Source organism: Ictalurus punctatus, chromosome 19, assembly GCF_001660625.3.
Source record: "Ictalurus punctatus breed USDA103 chromosome 19, Coco_2.0, whole genome shotgun sequence".
NCBI lineage: Eukaryota > Metazoa > Chordata > Actinopteri > Siluriformes > Ictaluridae > Ictalurus > Ictalurus punctatus.
In genome coordinates this window covers 5,371,371-5,396,159 of record NC_030434.2, presented here as the reverse complement: position 1 = coordinate 5,396,159, position 24,789 = coordinate 5,371,371, and the positions used below count along the sequence as shown (strand labels likewise).

Genomic DNA, 24,789 nt, shown 5'->3' with positions numbered 1-24,789 from the left:
TGTTTTGTTGGTGGCTGACCGACCGTCATCCGGCCGGTCCCGTTCACGCCGCGACGTGGCCCTATGGGCTCAGTATGTCCGTGACGCTGATGCAGCGAACTATTCTGACTGGGCTGCTGATGAGACCATCCATCTTGACTTTGGGGGTACCCCCGTTGGCGTTCCTGCTCGCTACAGAGCCATGGAGGCCGTTGGCAGTGGTGTAGCGTCTATTTTGCTCCCGGCCGTGCAGATCAACCGCAACGTGGCATGGATTAATTACATGTGGTACAACGAGCAACGCTTCATTAACTACTCGCTGAGTGCTCTCGGACTGGTCCGTGATCAGCTCCATGACCAGATGCGGGCCCCGGAGGAAGGTGTCTGTACAATGATTGGTCCCGAGTGCTGTGCTGCAATCCCGTTGCACACTGGTTCTGAGGGAGCTCTCTCCAAGGTCCTGGGCCAACTACAGGCCCTCCAGACGGAGCAAGCGGCTAACTCCGGCTTTGGGTCTAGTCTCCGCCTCCCGCCGTGGCTCTCCTGGTTTCTTTCTGGAGATTGGACTGCTGCCCTGACCCGCTTGGGAGCGTCCCTGTTCGTCCTCCTTCTCCATGTGGCTCTGGTGGCCTGCTGTGTGATCCCCTGCGCACGGCGGATGGTGATGTCCTCAGCCTCCTTTTCTGGCCAGTATGTTGTTAAGGGTGAGGCGTTACTGCCTCAACGGGGGGTGGTGATTGAGACCATGCGACGGGAAACAATGAGCAGCGACAGCAGCGACAGACAGGGGACAATGAGCAGCGACAGCAGCGACAGACAGGGGTCAATGAGCAGTGACAGCAGCGACACCAGCGTCTACGAGAACATGAGACGGGACATGAGCCAGGACTACAGTCTATAAAACACCTAAGGCTAAGACACATGCAGCTTTTATGTCAGAGTTTGCTGACTTCCTGTCAATGTTGAGATTGAAGTTTGACAGAATTCTAATTGTGGGAGATTTTAACATTCATGTGGATCGGAGTGACTCTGTGGTGGCTAAGGAATTTCTGTCGCTCCTTGATTATTTTAGCTTCACACAGTTTGTAACTGACCCGACTCATAACAAGGGCCACACCCTGGAGCTCATGATTGCAAACGGCTCGTTTGTATCGCAGTTTTCATCTGTTGACTGTCTGTTCATTCAGCTGTCTTCTTTAACCTGGAACTGTATCATCCAAGTGAGCCTACCATCCCAACAGTAACCTTCCGGAAGTGGAAGTCTACTGATCAGACAGTTTTCTCCAATTCTGTTGTTTCCACCTTAAGCCATCTGCATCCCTCATCACTGGAGAAGAAAGTTCTGCAGTTAAATTCTGCTCTTGCTGCTAATCTTGACTCTTTTGCTCCTCTAAGGTCAAATAAGGTCACATTCGCCCGCTCTGCTCTGGTATAATGACAGTCTGTGCTCTAGAAAGGCTGCTTGTCAGAAAATGGAGAGCAAATGGTGCCTTACTGGACTGAATGTCTACTATCAAGCGTGGAAGGATCTTCTGGGTGATTATCGAGCACTAATGGAGACTGAAAGATCCTCTTATTTCTCTCAGCCTATTGTAAACAATCAAAATAATCCCAGACACTTGTTCCAAACCATAAACAGATTGCTTCAAGTTAATGCTGTTACCACTTTGTCTGTTATTTGTCTCAGTGTAATTGTGTAGAAAGATCTACAGTTGTTCTCTGCCTCCTGTTGCTCTTCTTGGTGAAGTTCTTCTTCTGTATGTTCTGGCTCGAACATGTATGGTTGGATGGCACTGTGTAACAGTAATAATAATAGTAATAATAATAATAATAATAATAATAATAATAATAATAATAATAATAATAAACTTTATTTTATTTTTTTACAAAGCGCCTTTAAAAGCAGCTTCTCAAAGCGCTGTACACAAAATAAGCAGTACACAGAAAAATAAAACATAAAAGTTAATAAGAACTCCAGAACAATGCTAAATTTATCTGTCGCTGAAAAGCTGATTAATTCATCTGGTGTCACACGGCTGGACTACTGTAATGCCGTTTTAGCCGGAGTTCGTAAATCCACAATTAACAAATTCCAATATGTTCAGAACTCTGCCGCCCGGATCCTGATGGGAACCAGGAAACGTGATCATATTACTCCTGTTTTGAAGTCCTTGCACTGGCTCCCGGTCAGGTTCCATGTCGATTTAAAGATCATGATGTTGACATACAAGGTATTACATGTCTTGGCTCTGCAATACTTATCTGTCTTATTAATCCCTTACACCCCAAATCACAGACTACGCTCCTCGCAGTGTAATCTGTTAACTGTTCCACAAACACACCTAACATCTATGGGTGACGGGGCTTTTTCTGTCTACGCTGCTTCACTCTGGAACTCTCTTCCTCCTGAACACAGGGAAGTCCAGACTCTTGGCATTTTTAAAGCTCTTCTCAAGACACACTTTTTTAAACTTGCATTTGACACTGATGTCTTTTTATAATTGTTTTATACTTATTTTTATTATTAATGTTGTTGTTTTTGTTCTTATTAACTTTTATTTGTTTTATTTTTCTGTGGATTATTATTATTAATTATTATTATAGATTATTATTATTATTATTATTATTATTATTATTATTATTATTATTATTATTATTAACAGGAGTAATATGGTCACATTTCCTGGTTCCCTTCAGGATCCTGGCGGCAGAGTTTTGTACATATTGCAATTTGTTAATTATGGATTTAGAAACTCTGGCTAAAACGGCGTTAAAGAAGTTTAGCATTGGTCACAGTCTAGCTATATTTCTGAGGTGAAAAAAGGATGCTTTAACAGTGCTCTGAACAAAAGAATCAAATGTGAGGCTGGTATCAAAAATTACTCCAGGGCCCCTCGTTTTACTTTCGGTCTCTAGAACAGAGCCATCAACAAACAGAGACAGTGGACCAGCTTTGCGAATTTGATGACGGGAACTTATAAGCATAACTTTGGTTTTCCCGCTGTTCAGACACAGAAAGTTATTATTCATCCATGTTTTTATCTCAGAAATACATTCAGAAAGGAAACAAGCATCAAGGTTTTCACCAGACTCTGAGTGAATGTAGATTTGGGTATCATCAGCATAAAAGTGATAATGGAGGCAGAGTGCCAGACCTGTAGCCACCCATAGAAATAAACTGGGAACGGTCAGTAAAATAGGATTTAAACCAGTTTAAAACTGTCCCAGACACACCAAAAACACTTTCAAGGCAGGTAAGTAAAAGACCATGATCCACACTATCGAAAGCAGCTCTAAGATCAAGAAGAATAAGAATGGATATAGTGCCAGAATCAGAGGCCATCAACAAGTAATTGGTAACCAATGCCGTTTCAGTACTGTGAAGTTTACAAAAACCTGACTGAAGGGGTTCAAAGAGGTTATTAATTGTAAGATGATTACATAGTTGAGAGGCAACAACACGCTCAAGTATTTTTGCCAAAAACTGAAGATTTGAAATTGGACGAAAATTGTTCAAATCATCCACGGAAACATTTTCTTTCTTTGGTACAGGTGTAACAGCAGCAGTCTTTAGTACTGCTGGAAGAGACCACAGTCTCCAATGATTCATTTATAATGCTGAAGATAGTAGGGCACCAAACATTGAAGCACGATTTAAATAGGTTTGTGGGAATTGGATCCAGCAAGCAAGTGGTTGATTTCATGCTGGATACCTCCCTTGTGAGAGCCTCGGATTCAAGCAGTGAGAAATGAGTGAAAGAAACACCAGTGAACGCAGATGGACGAAGGAGTAAAGAGGCAGAGTCAGGTGTGACAGAAATTTCTTTGCAAACATTATCGATCTTGGAATTAAAAAACTGAAGAAAAGAATCACATAGCTGCTGAGAAACAATAATATCCTACATAAACAATGAACAATCATGGACAAACACAAAACATAAAAAACACAGTACAGACAGTACAGTCACTAATCATGAGAACATAATACTGATGAAGTTTCAGCAGAAGGATAGATTACGGAGTTTAGATTTGCGAGTCAGCTCCCAATGTTCACCAAAAGATCCGGCCCAAAGAGTCGACTCATTCCCAAGCAACTCGTCACCTGTAATGAATCCTCCTTCATAAAGTGAAAGCATTTCTCTCTCAGACTCAGCTACATTGTGTGGTGCGGTTGAAAAAAGGTAGAAATGGTGATATTAATGTCACACAACAAGATTGTTGACTAAAGGTGAGTGATTTCTTTATTATAAATTACTTTATATAAAAATAATGATGATATATTGTAAATAAAACTGGTGTAAAATCAGCTGTAGGAAATCTGCAGCGCGTGAGGTGCAGGTGTAACCTTACCTGTAAAACAGGTCTTTTTATGGCGTATGTACTATACAGGCCTTTCAACTTCCTCTCTTCAATTTCTCATGAATTAAACATCCAGAATGTTTGGGGAATATAATTTTATCAGGGTGGAACAAAAAAAACTGTTTTAAAAGTATATTTCATCACATTTCTGCTGTCTGGAAGCAGAAGTCGTGTGTCAATAGGCAGAACCTGAATCTGAATTTGTAGTCTAATGCTTGGAGGGAAACATGCAAATTCAAGCTGTCAAAAATTCAGGTTAAAAGAATTCAAGCAGTTTCAAATTCAATGACTGAAAGAGAAAAAAAACTAACAGTGAGCGATTCAAACAAAACAGGATACTCAGAAAAAGTAAAGGAGGACATTCAAACGCTTAAAGCTACATTCACACATACAGAGATTTTATCTCTGCAAGTCACCAGTGAACATTCCTATACTACTGGTTGCCATGGTAATATGGGTGGTGCAACTAACATTCCACTTCTGACAACAAACCAGTTTTCTTGCTGCTAAAATGAAACATTCTGGAGGGAGAGCAATCTTATATAAAACATACCAGTGTATATATGCATCATGTCCAAGAGATAAAGGAGAAACAGTGTGTGCTCAGCTGTCTACAAAACCACAAGCGCCAATTAGCTTAGTTAACTTATGGCCTTAGTGTTTTTAAAGCAAAATAAAATAATAACAATAATGCAGTTGAGCAAGATCGTGGTGTAGTTCCTATCTCATTAAGTAAGTGTCACCATTACGCTGTCATTCACTAAATTGAGCAGCATCATCCATAAACAGCGGCATCTGCCGTTTAAATTTGGGATCTATCAAAAATCCAGTTCAGCAAGCAGTGCTGCAGTTTCATGGAAATCAAAGTTCTTCTGCAAAATGTAAATTTATTTGTGAAATTAATTGTTTTACTGATTTTACTGTAAGTGACATACAGTTGGTGTGTCACTACATTTGTAGATAGTTATACATTTCATAATGTTTACATTTTCTTTTAATGATTGTTTGGATTCATCTCTCTGATAAAAGTTGCTGTTTTGTTGTAATTGTTTCTATAAATTTAAAAATAAAATATCATTAGGTTATATCAGTAGTGTCATTCTCATTATTGTGACCACACACAGTCTGTTTACACTGTCTACCAGAGTGATAAGAATATGTGATTAAATTACAGTTAGTAAAGTAGTTAAAGTAGTAAAGTATTCAAATTAGCTCTTTGGTGATATAGCCCTTTTTTTCTTTTTTTTTTTTCTTTTTTTTCTTTCCACATTTGAGATTCTGCCTCTGAGGAACTCTCTGCATGTCCCTGGTTAATTATTATTCTTAATGAAAAACACAACAACAAAACAGTACAATTACAAACTCGCTTATATTGAACAAAAGCTTCCACCATCGTGTTGTCAGTCAGCTCACCTCACTCTCGTCACGTGCTAAATGAAATCTGACTCCTGCTGATCTGTGATGCGACTCGGACTCATTCGGCTCATACTGAATTGAGCAGACGCGTCCAGTTTTTAAATGTAGCGTCCGTTCTCTAATTGAACTAAATTATTTTTATTATTATAAAAAAGCTAAATGAAACGATGGGGGCGGTGCTGCGGTGGGCAAGTGATGTATCATGTGTGGCTGAACACCATGTATCGACTATCACAGCAAGCTTAGTGATAACCGTCCATCATTTTATAGTCAAATATGAAACCTGTTTAAATGATTAGTACTTTTTCAGTATTTTTTTCTACATTTTCAACACATTAACAATACCGTACTTATTTAAAGCACCTTTTCTACATTCAGACACTCAGTTGGGATGCACAATAGTATTTTAAGAAAGATATCTTTAGTTTTGTGACTAGTACAGAGTGGATGGGAGAGTTTTATCGTGTACAGCAGTTTCTTTATGGTGGGGGAAATTCTCTCAAATGAATACAAAAATGTATTGTGTAAAATCTCATTTTATAAACCCAAGGATGTAATTTATAGTATATTTGTAAATTATATTTTATTTGACATTTAAAATGTAGTATTTGTATAAACACTATTATATTACATGTTAGATAATCTGATTCCAAGGGATGTGTTTTTATATAATGCCGAGTTTGTGGTAAAAGTTCTGAGGATAGCGGTGTGTGTGTGTGTGTGTGTGTGTATGTCTGTCTGTCTGTGTTCTACTCTCTGTTCTTCATTGATAACACAACGCAGAAGAGTCTTGGAGTATAGGAGGTGCAGTTAATATATATTCAAAACAAATGTTTTAAAATTAACCAATTTGGTTATTTGCATGCATTCACAAATATCACGTTAGCTGAGGTGATAATCATTCATTGATTTATTTATTTTAAATTTATTTACAAATGAAATGATAATTTGCAAAAACCTATGAGTGGTAGACAAGTTCAAGTGATAATTCAAAAAGATAATTCAGAGAGTCAAATTAGATGTCACCAACAATAAAGTGTAATTGAACCTAGTATTTGTACCAGTGGTATTTGAACCAATCCCTGGGGAATGACAGGTTCTACCAATCAACCAGGGATTGCTAGGACTGCAGAATTCTGAGCTTTTCGTGCACCCATAAAAAGTAATACATAAATTCTCTCTCTCTCTCTCTCTCTCTCTCTCTCTCTGTGTGTGTGTGTGTGTGTGTGTGTGTGTGTGTGTGTGTATATATATATATATATATATATATATATATATATATATATATATATATATATATATATATTTATATATATATATATATATATATATATATATATATATATATATATATATATATATATATATATATATATATATATAATCACCTTAATATAACCACACAGTTCAGATATATGAATGGGGAGCTTGTGATTTTAATGCGCCAGTCAAAAAATTATACAAAAAGTTAAAATTGTTGTGAAGTTTAACTGTACATTTGTTTGTGTGTTTTCTAGGAGTGTGCTCCATTCCAGCAGAAGAGATCAGACTCTTCAGGACACAACTGTGTGTTTGTGCAAACTTTACTAATATTCAAAGATGGACCCTCCTGATCTGGACACAGATAATGTTTCCCCACACTCAAAAACCAGGTAACCTACCATGTCATTGTATTCTAGTCATTAAATATTCACATCTAAATTATTTACTGAGTACATAAGAAAGGATTAACTTAACCAAAGTTTTACTGTTAATGAAAAGCTAACAATCACCACTTAGTATGATGTTAAATGTTAGATTCCATTAAATGTAAAAAAAAAAAAAAAAAAGGCCTCATTAAATTAAGAAGTTAGATAAGAACTGTAAAGAGTGTATATAAATGACTAAAGGACTGTCTATAATGTTGTGCAGTAAACTCCAGGGAAAGAGATCAGAATCACCAGCACCCAGCTGTATCTCCATGAAGAGTGATAAGTCTATGGATATTCCTCTGATGTTTAAAGATGGAGACTCCTCACCTCTACACAGGTAACATCTCCTCACTGTTAATGTTACTGCTAAAGTCACAGGGAAATTCCATTAGATAAGTGGGATGGCAATCTAAGTACTAAGATTCAGCTCATTGAAAGTAAAATTAAGTCCTCATTAAATTAAGAATTCACACTCTACAAACCTAAACTATGATCTACTCAAATATTTATGGTAAAATATTTTTACACTTAAAATATTGAGAAAATTTTAAAGCTGTGAAATCACTGAAATATACTTTGTGATTTGAGTAAATGTAAACAAAAAAATTAAGTAGATCTGAATAACTATATTTATTTCCATGACAAATAAAATTGAGTACATATAATTAAAATCTTAAGTCAATGCAGTAGTAGCCCTAAGTCAAAACCCCTAATAAAAATGAGTAGATAGAATTGAAAAGCTACATAGATTTAAGGATGGGTGATATGGACTTAAAACTCTATCACAAGATTTTCTGGTATTTATTGCGATAACGATATCAGTGAGGATATAAATATTGTGCCATGCACCACTGTTTTTGGCTACAAGTGACAGCTGCATGCAGGCTTGAGAGCCTCAGAAATACAAACATTGATCTAAAACAGAGGGACTCAACCTTTTGTAACTAAAGCCCCCCCCAAGCCTCCCCAAGCATGTGGCACACTTCCCCAATCATAACTTATGATTTTTTAAATAAATTTTATAAACCTATATAACGGAGCGGTATGGAACATGAACGATCAAAAATGTCTGAACACTAGAACTACTTTGAAAAAGAGAACTTGGCTGTAATAACGTGTATTATTTTATATGTAAAACATGTTGCAGATCATTCTTCTTGCATTCTAAAAACATTCGCATACGAATTATGCGAATTGGGATGAAGGGTGCATCTTGTGATCCATGACATTGTTAAATCAGTCAGTGGGACATGTGCGCTTGCTTCTTTTTACATTCACGTCTATGTCAGTTGCCGTGCGATCGCCGGGATGTGCTGCTCTGGCTCTCAGCCCCTCACTGAACAGAGCAGATGCAGAGAGAGGTGAGAGTGCAGCAGGAAAGTAAGACCTCACGCTTGCAGGACAGTACAGGCCACATTTGGAAACTTACTAAGGTTTGTCCGAAAAGCCGCTAGATTTGTCACTAGGCACTTTTTTTTTTCTCCCCAGCAAAAAGAAAATACAGAGGGAGAGGGAACACAGGGTTTTTCATTGATGCACATTCTATTTGGAAAGCAATAAAATACACGAATGATGCCCGTCTGTGTTTTTTTTTTTCTTTCTTGAAAACAATTTGCGTCCCCTTCCGATCTCTGCACCCTGTGTTGAGAGCCACTGATCAAAAAGTAAAACTGATTTTCTGTAACCAAACCAGTTCCAGATTGTAGAGGTAGCTCTTCATTTAGCGATAAACTCCTCTTCAGCTTCACGTCTGCCTTCCACCGTACTTGTTTTCACTCTGCACTGTCGCACAGAGAAATACCTCATCAACTAGGCTTTACCATTATTATTGCAGGAAGACTAATTCTTATCGTGGGGAGAATTTCTTCCGGTATATCACAAACGATAAGATAGATATCAGAAAATGACATAACAAAATGAATGTGCTACATTTACTAAATCTTTTTAACTGAATTTAACCAATACCGGACTATTAATTATCAAAATAAATGTTATACTTCTTAAAACTGTATTTATACTTTACTCCAGGAGTACTTTACTTGAGGTCAAATTATCTAAAGAAACCAAATGATAAACATAAAGCAACTGTACACACATGAACATTTTGATCAAACATTTATTTGTTAAATTTGACCAGTATAACGCACAATTTTGAGTCTAAATTCAAACTGGCGTACTTTGCAAATGACATATGTATCACTCAGTTCGTTTACATGGACAATAATCAGATATTAACCCAATTAAGACAATACTCTAATTAAGACTCTACCTTGTAAACAGCGATTATTGATTACCTTAATCCGACTAAAGTAATACTCGAAGTAAACACAAATCGAATTAAGTCATGTGGAGTATTTATGTGACAAGTAATGAAGTGTGCTGTTAATCGATCTATGTTCTATAATGTGTAAAACAGGAACATGAAAGGAATATTCTAAAAGCGACTCATGTAAACACCTTAACCACAATATTATCTTATTGAGAATAAGGTCAATAATTAGATTACTGCTGTCCATGTAAACATAGTCATTGTCCATTCTACAAAAACAGTGAGCTGAATTGAAGAAAACTGTATGACTTTTGTCTTCAGTTGTTCCACAAAAGAAGGCATACAAGTGTGGAACAACATCAGTGTCAGTAGATGACAGGATTATTTAAATTACACCTCACACAGTAGGCTCTTCATAAAGAAATGTTAGCCTTTAAAAATAGATCACAGATAATTATAGTACATAAATTGTCTCTTTGCAATTAAAATTTATTTCTAAAGTAAGGTAAATGGTCTGCATTTGTTGAGTGCCTTTTATTCTTACTGGTCTTACAAATTACTTTACACTGTCACACACAAATGCATCGGTGTGTGAATGCTACACACACACACACCTTTGTTATGTTTCCATACATCCAAGTCTAAAGAGAACCTGGTGCGGTGTAGGTAGGACTGGAATAGACATCTGTCCAGGCTGACAGGTTAAGGCAGCATCTGTAAGTTCTTGATGTCTTCAACTGGAGCTCTCAGAAAACCTGCAATAAAAATAATATCAATTCAAAAACAGTCATTACAAATGTCTCATATTGTTACAGAAGTACTCCCATAACTGTAACTCGATGATACCTATAAACTCCAACAAAAGTTCAGAATATTCCTTTAACATGGCAGTTTGTGAGTCCACTGATCTTGTCATGTTATTTTCATAAAAGTTAAATGTAAAATAAAATTAGAAGCATTATTTTAAAGGGAAAAAAAGGCCCATAACGCAGGAGGGTCTGACAAAGTATTTCTTTTTTTTCCGACAGTGGTCTAATTCTTGTCATGTAATTAACGTAAAGGACACAAGGATGGACACAAGTGCAGATAAGAACTTTTATTTAAAGAGAGGCAGACAGACAAATCCAAAACATCAGACAATAGCGTGGTCAACAAACAGGCAATGGGTCAGGTGATTGGCAAACAGGCATAAATGAGGTAAAACCAGAATCAAGAATGAGGGCGAGAACGAGATCAAAACAATAACGCATGAACCAAGAACAAACACTTGGTATACTGAAAACGCACATAATACTTCACAAAGTCATAGTTTAGTCATAGCATATACTGTGGTTGTGGTTATGTGTGTGAGAGAGAGATTGGATGCAGGTGTGTGTGATTAGAATGAGTCTGAGTGTTGTGTGTGTGTGTGTGTGTGTGTGTGTGTGTGTGTGTGTGTGTGTGTGTGTGTGTGTGTGTGTGAGTGAGTGTTCTGGGAATTGCAGTCCATGGTGGCCATGTTTGTAGGCCACCATGCAGTATGAGGAATGTAGTCACTGGTTTGCTGTGATCTGACACTTGTGCATCAGTTTGCAACATATTTGTCTGGCATCTGTTTTGAGGGTGTTATTCTGCACCATGTATGTTTTATCCATGCATTTACAAATCCCCTCTGGTTAAATACAAAAATTTACAAAGGTGGAAAACCTTTAACATTCAGTGATAAGTCATCCTAATATGTTGTAGAATCAGCCTTGTTTCGATGTTGAATAGATGTTTTATGTTCAACCTGATCACGCTCTGATGAACCGACCAAACAGTGAATGTTGATTCAACATTGAAAATTAATTGATGACTGATACTGACCTATACAACTAAAAATAGACATTGAATCGGCGTCTCCTTGCTATCTGTGATATGACAGCATGACTGAGACTGTATTCAGAAAATTACACCTATAGTTATGTATGCACAAAGACACAGTCAATATTTTGTTAACTTTTCTCGCTGGCTTCTTACCAGTATTTGCAAGGAGTCTTTCAGGTGGTTCTCACCATTGTGTTTCCTTGCTTGTTGCCACATGTTGCACAGATAGAAAAGCAGAGTTCCCTCTCTTTGCCGATTGTTAATTGTATCTATGACATGATGTTTAGCCATGTAACTTACTCAATTTCATAAGTTCTTGTTAAAGATAAAGAATATTGATATGGAATTAGTAATAATTCTAGTTCTTGAAACTGATCTGTATAATTACTCCATTCTGAAATATTTTGATTGAAATTTACCAAAAATATTAAGTATATCTTAAAAATATAATTTGTTAGTCAAACGGTAATTTCTTTTTGTGAAATAAACTTAAATAATAGATGTAAATTTTAGACTGTTGGATTTTTAAGCATTCATATTGGTAATGTTGGGTCCGAGTCCACCTTTGTCGAGTTCAAGTTGATACCAAGTCCTAAAGCAATAGAGTTTGAGCTGCCATTTCAATGATTTGCCTCTCCCTCACAGTTATATAGGCCGAGAGAGTGAGAGAGAGAATACAGAGTAGAGTTACATTTAGCAGCATGTCATAACAACAAGTTTCATGCTTTATTACTGCTTTTAATCTCTCTATGAATGATAAATTCATTTCTGAACACAGCTCTGCTCTCGTAACTTTTTTTTTCATTTTGATTCCTAAAATGAAAAATAAATCCCTCTCAGCAGGGTTTATGATATTTACTATATTAAGAAGTACATTTCACATGTTATGTGAAATTCATGACAGGAGATACCAAATGCTAATGTTTAGGGGCGGGTGATATGACTGCAATCTTATTTCACCATAACGATACATTTTCTCGGGTCTATCGGTAGTATACAAGTAAGAAATACTACGGAAATGTTAACTGAAGATATAAAATTACAAGCAGTCTTCTTTTACTGACATTCAGTTACGTAGTGACAAACAAGTGGAGAATTATCTGGGGATTTCTTACAAAATTGTGTATTTGTCTCTGTTTAGAAAACATTACATATTAATTCAGAGTGATTTATTACATCCTTAAGGAAATAATCTAGAATACCTAGAATTAAAACAGGGCCATATGAGCACTGTATTTTCTGAATGTTACTGAAATCAAAAATAATTATTGTAGCAAAATTAAGGTAAAGGTTTAGACTATAGTGTTTAAGTGATGGAAGTTATCTTCTTTAACAGCTACAGTTTTTGTTAACAGTGTTCCACAGAGAGCAGGAGACAGAGTAGAAAAGAACATCATCACAGATACAGGGTAAGATCAGAACCAACAACATGACTGTGACACTGACACACTGGTATTATAAACCTCTCTGCTGTTATTAACTACTGAGTGATTAGATTATAGATAATAGTTGGACCACATGTCTCACCACACCTTCCTACTTCACCATCTCACAGGCACGACCCAGAATCTGCTGCTGTGAATGAATTCCAGAAAAAGTTCAAATTAAACCTGATGAAGAAGTTTGAGTGTTTGAATGGAGTGATAATAAACCTGGGAAACCAAACACTCCTGAATGAGATCTACACAGAGCTCTACATCACAGAGGGAGACAGTGGAGAAGTCAATAAAGAACATGAGGTGAGACAGATCGAGGCAGCATCCAGGAGAACAACAACAGAGGATACACCAATCAAATGCAATGACATCTTTAAACCCTTATCTGAACAAGACGAACCCATCAGAACTGTGCTGACAAAGGGAGTCGCTGGCATCGGAAAAACGGTCTCTGTGCAGAAGTTCATTCTGGACTGGGCTGAAGGGAAAGCAAATCAGGACATCCACCTCATATTTCCACTTCCTTTCAGAGAGCTGAATCTGATGAAGGACCAGAAACTGAGTCTGATGGAGCTCCTTCATGTCTGTTTTAATGAAACAAAAGAAACAGAAATGTCCAGTTTGGAAAAGGTTCTGTTCATTTTTGACGGATTGGACGAGTGTCGTTTTCCTCTAGATTTCCAGAACACAGTGAGAGTGTGTGATGTAACTGAATCAGCATCGGTGCATTTGCTGCTGATAAACCTGATCAAAGGGAATCTGCTTCCCTCTGCTCTCATCTGGATCACCTCTCGACCAGCAGCAGCTGATCAAATCCCCTCTGAGTGTGTCCATCAAGTCACAGAGGTACGAGGGTTCAATGACCCACAGAAGGAGGAGTACTTCAGGAAGAGAATCAGTGATCAGAGCCTGGCCAATAACATCATCACACACCTGAAGTCATTAAGAAGCCTCTACATCATGTGCCACATCCCAGTCTTCTGCTGGATTTCAGCCACTGTTCTAGAGAGAATGTTGGGTGAAGCAGAGAGTGGAGAGATCCCCAAGACTCTGACTCAAATGTACACACACTTCCTCATCATTCAGACAAACATCATAGGAGAAAAGTACTCAAAGAAGCAGGAGAGTGATGAAGAAATGCTTCTTAAACTGGGACAACTGGCTTTTCAGCAGTTGAAGAAAGGGAACCTGATCTTCTATGAGGAAAACCTGAGAGAGTGTGGTATTGATGTGAGAGAAGCAGCAGTGTACTCAGGTGTGTGTACGCAGATCTTCAGAGAGGAGTTTGGGCTTCACCAGAGTAAAGTGTACTGCTTTGTTCATCTGAGCATTCAGGAGCACCTCGCAGCTCTGTATGTGCACCTGACATTCATGATGGAAAAGAGAAATGTTCTTAATCATACTCAGGTCTCTAAATTGTGGATTCGGTTCTCTGAACGGCAGTTGAAAAATATGACAATCTCAGATGTACATGAGAGTGCTGTAGATCAGGCCTTAAAAAGTCAGACTGGACATCTGGATCTTTTCCTTCGCTTTCTTCTGGGTCTCTCACTGAAGTCCAATCAGAAACTCTTACAGGACATAGTAACACAGACAGGAAGTAGCTCCCAGAGCATAAAGGAAACAGTTCAGTACATTAAGAAGAAGATGAGTGAAGATCTTCCTACAGAGAAATCCATCAATCTGTTCCACTGTCTGAATGAACTGGGTGATAATTCTCTAGTGGAGGAAATCCAACACTACCTGAAATCTGGAAAACAAAGTGAACTCTCTTCTTCACAGTGGTCTGCTCTGGTGTTTGTGTTACTGACATCAGCACAGGATCTGGAAGAATTTGACCTGAATAAATATACCAGTTCAGATAAAATACCAGAAACTGTTCTTCTGAAGGTGATGCCTGTGATTGCAGCGTCCAGAAAAGCAATGTAAGTAAAGCTGAATATAACTGTTCTACTGTTACAGTATTAGAACGAGAAACTGAAAACACTTTGACAAATATCTACTTTGGGATGTTTTGAATTTAATGTGATACAGGGTGGAGTTTATACAAATAGATAAATTAGAGAATAAAAATGCATAAACAAATGAATAAGACTGAAGAGCAGGTATTAAATATGTTGAAGACACCTGTTTTTTTTCGAGGAAAAAACAAGTCATGAGGTTATGACTTAGTATCTTGAAATAATTAAAAAGGTTCTTGATATTATGATTTATTATTACCACAGTACTGCTGGTTTTATGTTGGGTATTTGGAATTCTTGTATTTTTATTTACATAAACCTTAGCAATATCACACTCACATCTAGAATCTTTAATGTTATCTTTGTAGTTTGAAGATTTTTTTCTTCATCTTTTTCTACAAAATTTCTGTTATACATGAAGTGGAATTACACAGACACATGGTATATAAAACTATCTTTATTGCTGAAATACAAAATTACAGGGAAACACACATAAGTAGCTACCGGTAACAAGGCACAGGTGAGAATAATCACGCGTTAACTGTCAGTTTCCCCGCCTCCTCTCTGTCCGCATCCGACGCTCAACCACGCCCCCACTGCCACAGTAGTGTTCTGTTGCACAGGACTGTCATATCTAAAACGACTAGGTTGCTGAATTTCCTCTAGTTAGTCAATACAATAATGCTCAATTTACTGATCAAAATGAAGCCATGAACAAGATAAATGTGAGAAGCAAAAGTCCAGTTCATTGTTCAAAAAAACCAACATGAGATCACCTTATGAGATGTTTACAACAGGTGTATTGATGGTTAAAATTTAGATGTTGGCTGGAGTTTCCCTTTAAGCATATTGTCTAACTGGTGTTTGTACTTTTAGCATTTATGAAAATGAGAAGGTTCAGTGAGAGCTGTGAGGACTTGTTTGATAATTTGCACTGGTGTTAGTTCATTATGTATTATTTTATTTCCTTCAGTATCAGGTGTGATTCACTTGGAGTGAGAAGTTGGTCAGCTCTGGTCTCAGCACTCATCTCAGAAACCTCCAATCTGAGAGAACTGCATCTGACTGTGAAAACACTGGATCTGACTGGCAATGAACTAGGAGACTCAGGAGTGAAGAGTCTCTGTGCTGTACTGGAGAATCCTCACTGTAAAGTGGAGACACTGATGTAAGATCATCTCTCTGAGAGTCACAATAACTCACTAAAAGCAGCAGTTGTATACAGTGTTGTTTTTCACCTGAAATTTTCTGTAACAGTACAACATGCAGAACAAATAGATTAGTCATTAAGTGATCATGATTTCTAGAGCTGCAACAAGTAATTGATAAAATCGATAATAATAGTACAAACATCTCTCATTTTATCAGCCTATTTTCTACAACTAGTTTCATTTTGTGATTTTCTCTTAGGTGTGTGTGTGTGTGTGTGTGTGTGTGTGTGTGTGTGTGTGTGTGTGTGTGTGTGTGTGCTACATAAACAAGTGGCAAATGAAGAAACCTCTAGCGTGAAAGACTTTCAGCACATTTTGTAGTCATGCAAGTTATTTTGCGACTGTTGGCTATGTTTTATTTTCAAACCTGCGCACCCTGTTTTACCCAGGCCCACCCTCTGTTCAATTTCTGGCCTCGCCACTGATCAGTGGTAATGTTTTGGTCAGAAATGTAAGAATTTTTTTTTAAATAATATAATTAGCCATGTTTGATAGTAAATGAGTTAACGTTACACTAACCGCTGTGTGTAAATACATAATAGAACAGTAATTTAGTACACCATAAGGATTAAAGAAATTATTTAATAAAAGTGGGACTATACCTCTACATACACGACGGTTGATGACAGTGAATTTGTGAATTTGTATACCCGTGTGAATGCAGTACCAAAGAGTGACGTCATCACAGTTAATCAAATCTTTTCTCAAAAAACGTTCATTTACTGGCCCTTTCTGTAAATTACATCATTACACCAGTACGTGTCAAAAGTGAGGGGCTTTTTGTGTGCTGTGACTCACTGAATCATTTACTCAACTGATTTGTTAAAACACTGAACATTCACGACTAAAACGCGTCTTATTATCCTAAAATGAGCATTCCTACATATCTACTAAAAGAGTGTTTAAGCAGTGTGTTTTTCCCGCTCAGAGCAGATCTACTATTTTTTAAATTAATTTTGTCGACTACATAACCTACAGATTATTTTTCTATTTAAAGGAAATAAGAAGTCGTCCTGCAGGATAGATGAAGTACTTGGAAACTTTATTTTATTTCTGCAGGAGGTGAGCAGCAGTCCTTCAGGAATTATAAAATCCTGCAGGAGTTTTCCCTTGTGCAGCGAGTGTGCTGGAAATTCCTGCATGTTTCTATTGTGCTGCTCCATCCTAAACCCTATAGGAAAATCCTGCACAGTTTGTCAATGTGTGCTGCAGGATTTCATCATTCCAGGATTCCAGCAAACATCCTGCAGAAAAATGAAAATCCTGCAGGATTCCTGTAGAGTTTTTTAAGGGAGCCACTGAACAGTGATAATGTTTTGGTCAGTGATAATTATATCTTGTGATTGGTAAAGAGAGAGCAGAAAGTCCAACATGAAAGACACATCATCATCATCATCATCGCAAGTAAACCAAGATAAAAATCTGTTGCTGAAGAGTGTGTCATTGTGTCTCTCCACAGGTTGTGTAGTTGTGGTCTATCAGATGAAGGCTGTGCTGCTCTGACTTCAGCTCTGAGATCAAACCCCTCACACCTGAGACAACTGAATCTGTCCTATAATAAAATAGGAGACTCAGGAGTGAAGAGTTTCTGTGCTGTACTGGAGAATCCTCACTGTAAACTGGAGAGACTAAGGTAAGATCATCTCTCTGCGAGTCACATGACCTGCTCCTCAGTAAGTCTCATTCTCTAATTGTGAGACTGAAGCAGTTTTAGGTTCATCATCAAAGTCCTGAGGAGGAAGATTGTTTATTTTCACTGCACACTGATGATTTGTCACAGAGTCTTTGGGTCAGATGTACGTATGTGAGAAGCTGCAGCACAAAACGTGACTTGATGCGACTGCAATGTGTCTGAAATTACTGTGAAATTTAATAAAACATTGTAACTAATCACACAAACTGCACCTGGGACACAAACTAAATGCACTGTGTGTGAACTGCAGGGTTTAAAAGCAGAAGTGAAATAGAAATTATCTCAGAAATAGTGTTTGGAAACTAAAATCAGAAGTTAATGTCATAGGACTGAAAAGGTGAACAATTAAATAAATAAAATTAGATTCTTTAATAAAATCAAAAAAGTGAGATAAAGGCACTTACAAAAATGTCAAGCTACTGCAACAATCCTTTTGTTGTTGTTTTTATTGTTCTTAAAGCTGAAATAGTGTTTATTCTCTCAGTGAATTTTCGTTCAGTACGTCTCTGTCTAGCTGCTAAGACAGTTGCCAGATCTGCATTACAGGAGCAGCTCAATAGACAAGCAGTATTAAAACCATGCAGTTTTCCTTAATAGTTCTTTCATTAAGATCCTAAAATGTGTCATTGTGTCTCTGTACAGGTTGCTTGGTTGTGGTATCTCAGATGAAGGCTGTGCTGCTCTGAGATCAAACCCCTCACACCTGAGAAAACTGGATCTGTCCTATAATAATGTAGGAGACTCAGGAGTGAAGAGTCTCTCTGCTGTACTGGAGAATCCTCTCTGTAAACTGGAGACACTGAGGTAAGATCATCTCTCTGAGAGTCACATGACCTGCTCCTCAGTAAGACACATTCTCTAATAGTGAGACTGAAGCAGAAGTTTTAGGTTCATCATCAATGTCCTGAGGAGGAAGATTGTTTCTTTTTATTTAACAATAAATTATCAGCGAGTAATATGGTTTTGAAAAGACATGAGTGTTAATCCTCTCAAGAATTAATGTTTTATACTTTTATAATTTATCCATTGTATCTTTTAATCCATGACAGTGTTTGTTTTTCATGATGATTCAGACTTTTACTTCCTTCATTCTGTAATAATATAAATATATAGAGAGATATTAGATGAGAGAAACTTAATATAACAGTCAGTATGATCATTTTAATAACACTGTTAATTATAATAAACAGGTGATATTAAATCCTCATGTCATTCTGAATAATAAAATCATTTTACAAACACATCATCTTTAAAGTAATTCTTAAACCAAGATAAAAATCTGTTGATGAAGAGTGTGTCATTGTGTCTCTCTACAGGTTGTGTGGTTGTGGTGTATCAGATGTAGGCTGTGCTGCTCTGACTTCAGCTCTGAGATCAAATCCCTCACACCTGAGAGATCTGGATCTGTCCTGTAATAATGTAGGAGACTCAGGAGTGAAGAGCCTCTCTGCTGTACTGGAGAATCCTCACTGTAAACTGGAGATACTGAGGTAAGATCATATTTTAAATCATTAATAATAAAACATGTTCTAATCTTCTGTTTACAGACAGTTTGATCTTCTCAAGAAAGATCTGTTCATGTGAACGCTGATTAAAAAAGAGATTTTGTTGAGATGTGTGAAGTGGGCAAAAAGTTACTAAAAACATTTCTAAAGATCTAGTGTGTGTTACTCAGTCCACAATGAGAGAAACTGTCTACAACCAGAGGAAAGTCAGTGCTGTTGCTCCTCTGCCTGAGATCGAGAGAATGAAGAGTGTGTCATTGACTACGTTTACATGGACAGCAGTAATCTAATTATTGACCTTACTCTGAGTAAGATAATAATGTGATTAAGGTGTTTACATGAGTCGCTTTTAGAATACTCCTGTCATGTTCCCGTATTATATGTTTTAGAACAGAGATTAACAGCCCGCATCATTACGTCACCACGCCACGCCGTCCAACATCCCTCCAGAATTTCACGTATCAACATACAGTTTGTCTTCGTTATGGTACCGGATACCATTTTGGGTGTTTTTCTTAAATTTTTTTATGAACGCTTTAAGTGCAGTTAATTATTTGTCGTGTAATTATTTGACAACTGCTTGAAGCCGTGGGCTGTGTCCCAAACCGCGTACTTACCGTTGTATATAGTACTATATAGTAGCCGAGATGCATGTATTTTTCTCCACTACAGGTCTATAGTAGTCAAGTATGCGGTTTGGGACGCAGCCGAACTCTCTTGTTCGCCGTAAAACTGCAGTGTGTGATCGTGTCCTGTCGTAAAATGCGGTGAAAACGCTCACACGACGTTAATAATGTGATTAAGGTGTTTACATGTCTGTAATACACGTCCATAATGCGATTAAAACTTCAGCGGTCTTAATAAGATTAGAGCTTAATTTGAGTATAATTATTATAATTATATTATATTATATTATATTAAATTATATTAATTATATTAAATTATATTATAATTTGAGTAAAAATTGCTGTTTACATGGTAGTTTCTTAATCAAAGTATGATCTTAATCGGGTTAAGAGTGGATTATTGTTGTCCATGTAAACGCAGCTACTGTGTCGCTACAGGTTGCGTGATTGTGGTGTCTCAGATGAAGGCTGTGCTGCTCTGACTTCAGCTCTGAGATTAAACCCCTCACACCTGAGAGAACTGAATCTGTCTGATAATAATGTAGGAGACTCAGGAGTGAAGCTGCTCTCTGCTCTTAAGGATGATAAACATTACAAACTACGGACACTGAGGTGAGTCATGAACTTTTTAAGATAAATTGTGAAAAAATAAAAGACTATTAAATGAACCTGATTATCATTAGTTTGTACATTTCTCTTTAGTTCCAATAAATATCAGATTACAAGGTTAGGAAATAAAACCAGTTTTAGAAATGTCACTCTATTCTTTATTTGTTTAATCAGATTTTTTCTAATAATTGTCTTTAATGCTGTTTTGTGTTCAGTAAAGTGTGTTGATTTAAAATTCATGTGAAGGTAGAAGACAGGGAGTCAGACAGAGTCTACAAAATATCACAAATGAGTGCATGAGAGTGATTGTAAATGAACACCTGGTCTCCTTGTGACAGCCTGCTATCTCTGACTTTTGTCTGAACAAGATGATCTCTGCTTTTCCCTGTTTCTGATAAGCAGCACACTTTCTTCTCAACTCTCATTAAAGCAGATATTTGATTTAAGCAGCCACTTTCCTCACTCTGACACTTCTTCCAGCACCCTACCTCCACACTGTGTCTTCTGTCTTTCCTGTAACATTCACCTCTGCTTCTTCTTAAAGTCTGTGCTTAAATATAAATGTAGAACAAGAGCTAAATGACACAGTAGTGTTCATTATTTAAAAACTCCAAAGCCTGTGATTGGATAAGAGCAGTGATGTGATGGGTAAATATCTGCTCATTTTCCTGTTAGAACTTGTGGAAGTTCTCATTTGTTCTCGCTAAATGTTATAACACAGATGTTAGTAAGAATGAAGAAATGTAGAATGATTAATAATAAACAGGAGATGATGATGTTTCTCTTGGAGCAGAGATGATTACATGTTGATCATGAAGTACCACTGTCCAGTTTGTGGTTATTAATTCACATGTTTTTCTTTTATATCCAGGGTGTGATGAACATCTGTGTGTGTGATGAAGACTCCGGTGTTCCTGCATTTCACTGTTGGGGAATAGAGAACACATTTATAAACACATCACTCATTTAATTATAACACATTAAACAGACTCAGAGACGTGAGAAGTGTGTGTTCATCATGCACAGTGAATCAGACTGCACACGATTCTACATAATGAATAATGACCTCTGTGTATAATGACCCCTGACCAATGGATAAAATTCCCCAGACCTCAATCTCATAAAACACCTGAGGGATTATTAGGAACAGCAGGTGAAAAAACACATGACCTCTAGCTGAACCCAGACAGTGGAAGAGAGAGCTAAAATGGACAGGAACAGTTTCAAGACATTGGTGGATTTCTCACCTGACAGGATTGGCATCTGAGGAGTTTAATGAGTATTTAACAGGAATTTTATAGCAAAATAATTTTCAACATAAATTGATGTAACAACCAAATATATTGTTACACTGGGTGTTTTTGTACAGAAAAGTAAAAATATAAATCACCCCAACATGCTGAGTCATCATCATAACCCAACCTTGCTAAGATAAAACAGTCCAGACTGAGTCGGTGCACATTGTACCCAGCGCTGGATTTCAGAATCGACCCAAACTGGGTTCTGTTTAACTCAGCAATTTTAGCGTGGACCTTTTTGAGGCGACTCAACTGGGAATGAGTGTATATGAGTACAAACACCTTCTTTCTGTTGTGAAACTTTTTACATGCTTCCCTTTCTCATTATACATACATAGAGATGTATGTGAGAGATGATCTTCTCTTGTATGTATATGAGCACAAACACCTTCTTTCTGTTGTTTATCAGTTTGTTTTTTACATGTTTCCCTTTCTCATCTATTTTAGGCAGGTCAGTAGTGGAATCTTTTTTCATGAGTACATTGTAGACTGTTTTTTTTTGACTAATTAATAGCGTACTTAAATAAAATGCCTTGTACATCCTAACCTTTTCACCTTTTACATTTAATTAAAAAAAATCACTAACTAAACACTCTGGTCATTGTGATTTAATTATATTTCCTGTTCTGGTCTGGACAATACTCCATAGCACACTTCTCTCTTTCTCCCCATCAGCTGTTACTGTGAGGCAGTTTTTGGAACTACTGTCAGATTTGTGCTGCACTTTCACTTTGGATGAACTGAAATGTTTCGCTGATTTTTTTTTTTTTTTTACATAGCTGACAATAGAGAACAATGTCTGGTTGGGCCACACACGATTAAAAAAGACGAACCCCACTTAACGTCTACAGTGGAGAAGGCTGTAGAGAGTGTGGCACCTGAACGTAGCTTTTGACCCGAGTTGGAATCCGGCTTTTGCCGAACTCGCTCTTCTCCCTTTTCCAATCACATACCAGATCGGAAAGGCATTTATTTTCAATAAAAATTAAGAAAATCTATGAAAAGTGGAACTAAAGTGCCTAATGACTGTTTGATAATATTATGTTTATCGGTTAGGGGTAGGTGTAGGGAGGGCTTTATTGTCCCAATAATTTGAATAAATTTAGTCATTTACACTGTTATTACTGCATCCTGTACAACAATACTGTGTGTGTGTGTGTGTGTGTGTGTGTGTGTGTGTGTGTGTGTGTGTGTGTGTGTGTGTGTGTGTGTGTGTGTGGTTGTCAAGGGCATAACCATGGTATGGACATTGGTCGTGCCCCCCACGCCCCCCCCCCATACAAAGTTTGATACTGAAAATTTGCATATTTAGAACTTAGTTTTAGGATTACAGTTACCGTTTGAATTCACGTGATTTCTGAGTGGTAGAAGCTCCCACAGCATGGGGAAATTGTAGTGTGCTGTGGACGTCCTGTGGGCAGATGTATTATCTGCTCCATAACCTACCATGAAATCTACCACACCAAGTAGAGGCGAGCTAAGATGTGTTCAGGCAAACCACACGTTATTTAAACACGCAATCACGACTTTTACACAAAAGAAAGGATGACTACCTATGAAACTAAATTCAACACTAAATATGTCGTAAATACAATTTCCCCACGGATGCTTCCAAGCAATGCTGTGCTGCCTGCATTGTGACCAGGTACCATTATTTTCCCAGAAGAGCAATGAATGACTTAGATGATCATTTTAATTTGATAAACTGAATGTTCTGTTTGTGTAACTGGTGTCATTTATTATGTTAATGTCATCATGCTGTTTAGCTTGCTATGTAATAAGTGTATAACATGTACACCAGTATATAGTGGTAACCTGAAACGTTAGCTATGTAAAGGGTACTGGAGCTTTCTTTTCTTAATTCTAAAGACAAACCACCATAATTAGTTCTGAATGGATAACTACAATATGGCCACAACTCAGACATTAGTTCCATATCACTCGTTGCCAAGGTAGCACATCTCAGCATTATGCTGAGCCTTATATTTGTAAAATCACTTAGTTGTCCTTCGCCCAAATGTATTGTAAAGGAACGAAATGCAACTTTCCTCACTTTCACTCGCATTTAATACAGTCTGTCACAACGTAAGGGTTCACAACGGACTCGGCGGGAGGATACGCAAGTGAATGTCATGTCAAGTCAATGTCATGTTGCAGTCATAATTATCTTTTCGCAGTCATAATTATCTTTTTTCTCCCTCTCTCCTTTCGCCGAGCCCCACACGAATTTATGGAGATACTAGAGATCCAGATCCTTTCTGCCTCTGGATGGAGCTCAAATCTTCTTTAATTCCAGACTGCTGGGACTACGGCTGCTCTTAACGCCATACAGACTTCATATAAATCCATAATGAACTCTTTCACAATATCTGTTGTTACCCAGATGAGGATGGGTTCCCTTCTGAGTCGGGTTCCTCTCAAGGTTTCTTCCTCTTAAAACATCTTAGGGAGTTTTTCCTTGCCACCGTCACCACTCAGTGGCTTGCTCAGTTGGGATAAATTCGCACCTTTAATATCTGTATACCGTGTTGATATTTCTGTAAAGCTGCTTTGAGACAATGTCTATTGTAAAAAGCGCTATACAAATAAAGTTGAATTGAATTGAATTGAATTGAATGTAACGTTAATGGTCAAAAACTGGAACTGACGTTAGCCTAGCCTACTTCGTGGGTGTGCGAATATCAAAAGTTAATTTACGTTCTTAAGAACAAACCAAGCCATGGTATGATGCCTTCTGTACTAAGATAAGGTTACCTACTATTTAGGTATCTAGTTACTTACTGTCTGAAAAAAAAAGCTCGTATGCTCTGCTACACTTTTCTACGCTTGGCTGCTGTCTCCATTTCTTACAGACTGAGCTGCTAAAATATATCAACAAACTTGTGTTGAGT

At 37.5% G+C, this 24,789-nt stretch overlaps 1 protein-coding gene across 2 annotated transcripts; it reads left to right on the top strand.

The window, feature by feature from the left end:
- The first annotated feature begins 13,096 nt into the window (after positions 1-13,096).
- LOC124627489 (NACHT, LRR and PYD domains-containing protein 3-like) lies at positions 13,097-23,087 on the top strand. Of its 2 annotated transcripts, XM_053688246.1 has the most exons (7): positions 13,097-14,920; positions 15,930-16,124; positions 17,627-17,800; positions 18,503-18,664; positions 19,177-19,350; positions 20,430-20,603; positions 21,472-23,087. In XM_053688246.1, exons 1-7 carry the CDS (start codon positions 13,173-13,175, stop codon positions 21,476-21,478), a joined length of 2,634 nt encoding a protein of 877 aa, XP_053544221.1. In that variant the 5' UTR covers positions 13,097-13,172; the 3' UTR covers positions 21,479-23,087. The 2 variants fall into 2 exon arrangements, with proteins under 2 accessions (XP_053544221.1, XP_053544222.1); XM_053688247.1 differs by lacking the exon at positions 19,177-19,350 and having other exon boundaries at positions 21,472-23,086.
- The last annotated feature ends 1,702 nt before the right edge of the window (positions 23,088-24,789 follow it).

Bases quoted from the DNA above. Each gene is read 5' to 3' on its own strand.
- LOC124627489 (XM_053688246.1), top strand. From the start codon at position 13,173: ATGAAGAAGTTTGAGTGTTTGAATGGAGTGATAATAAACCTGGGAAAC. The intron at 18,665-19,176 runs GTAAGATCATCT...GTCTCTCTACAG, and splicing joins TGTAAACTGGAGACACTGAG to GTTGTGTGGTTGTGGTGTAT. The intron at 19,351-20,429 runs GTAAGATCATAT...GTGTCGCTACAG, and splicing joins TGTAAACTGGAGATACTGAG to GTTGCGTGATTGTGGTGTCT.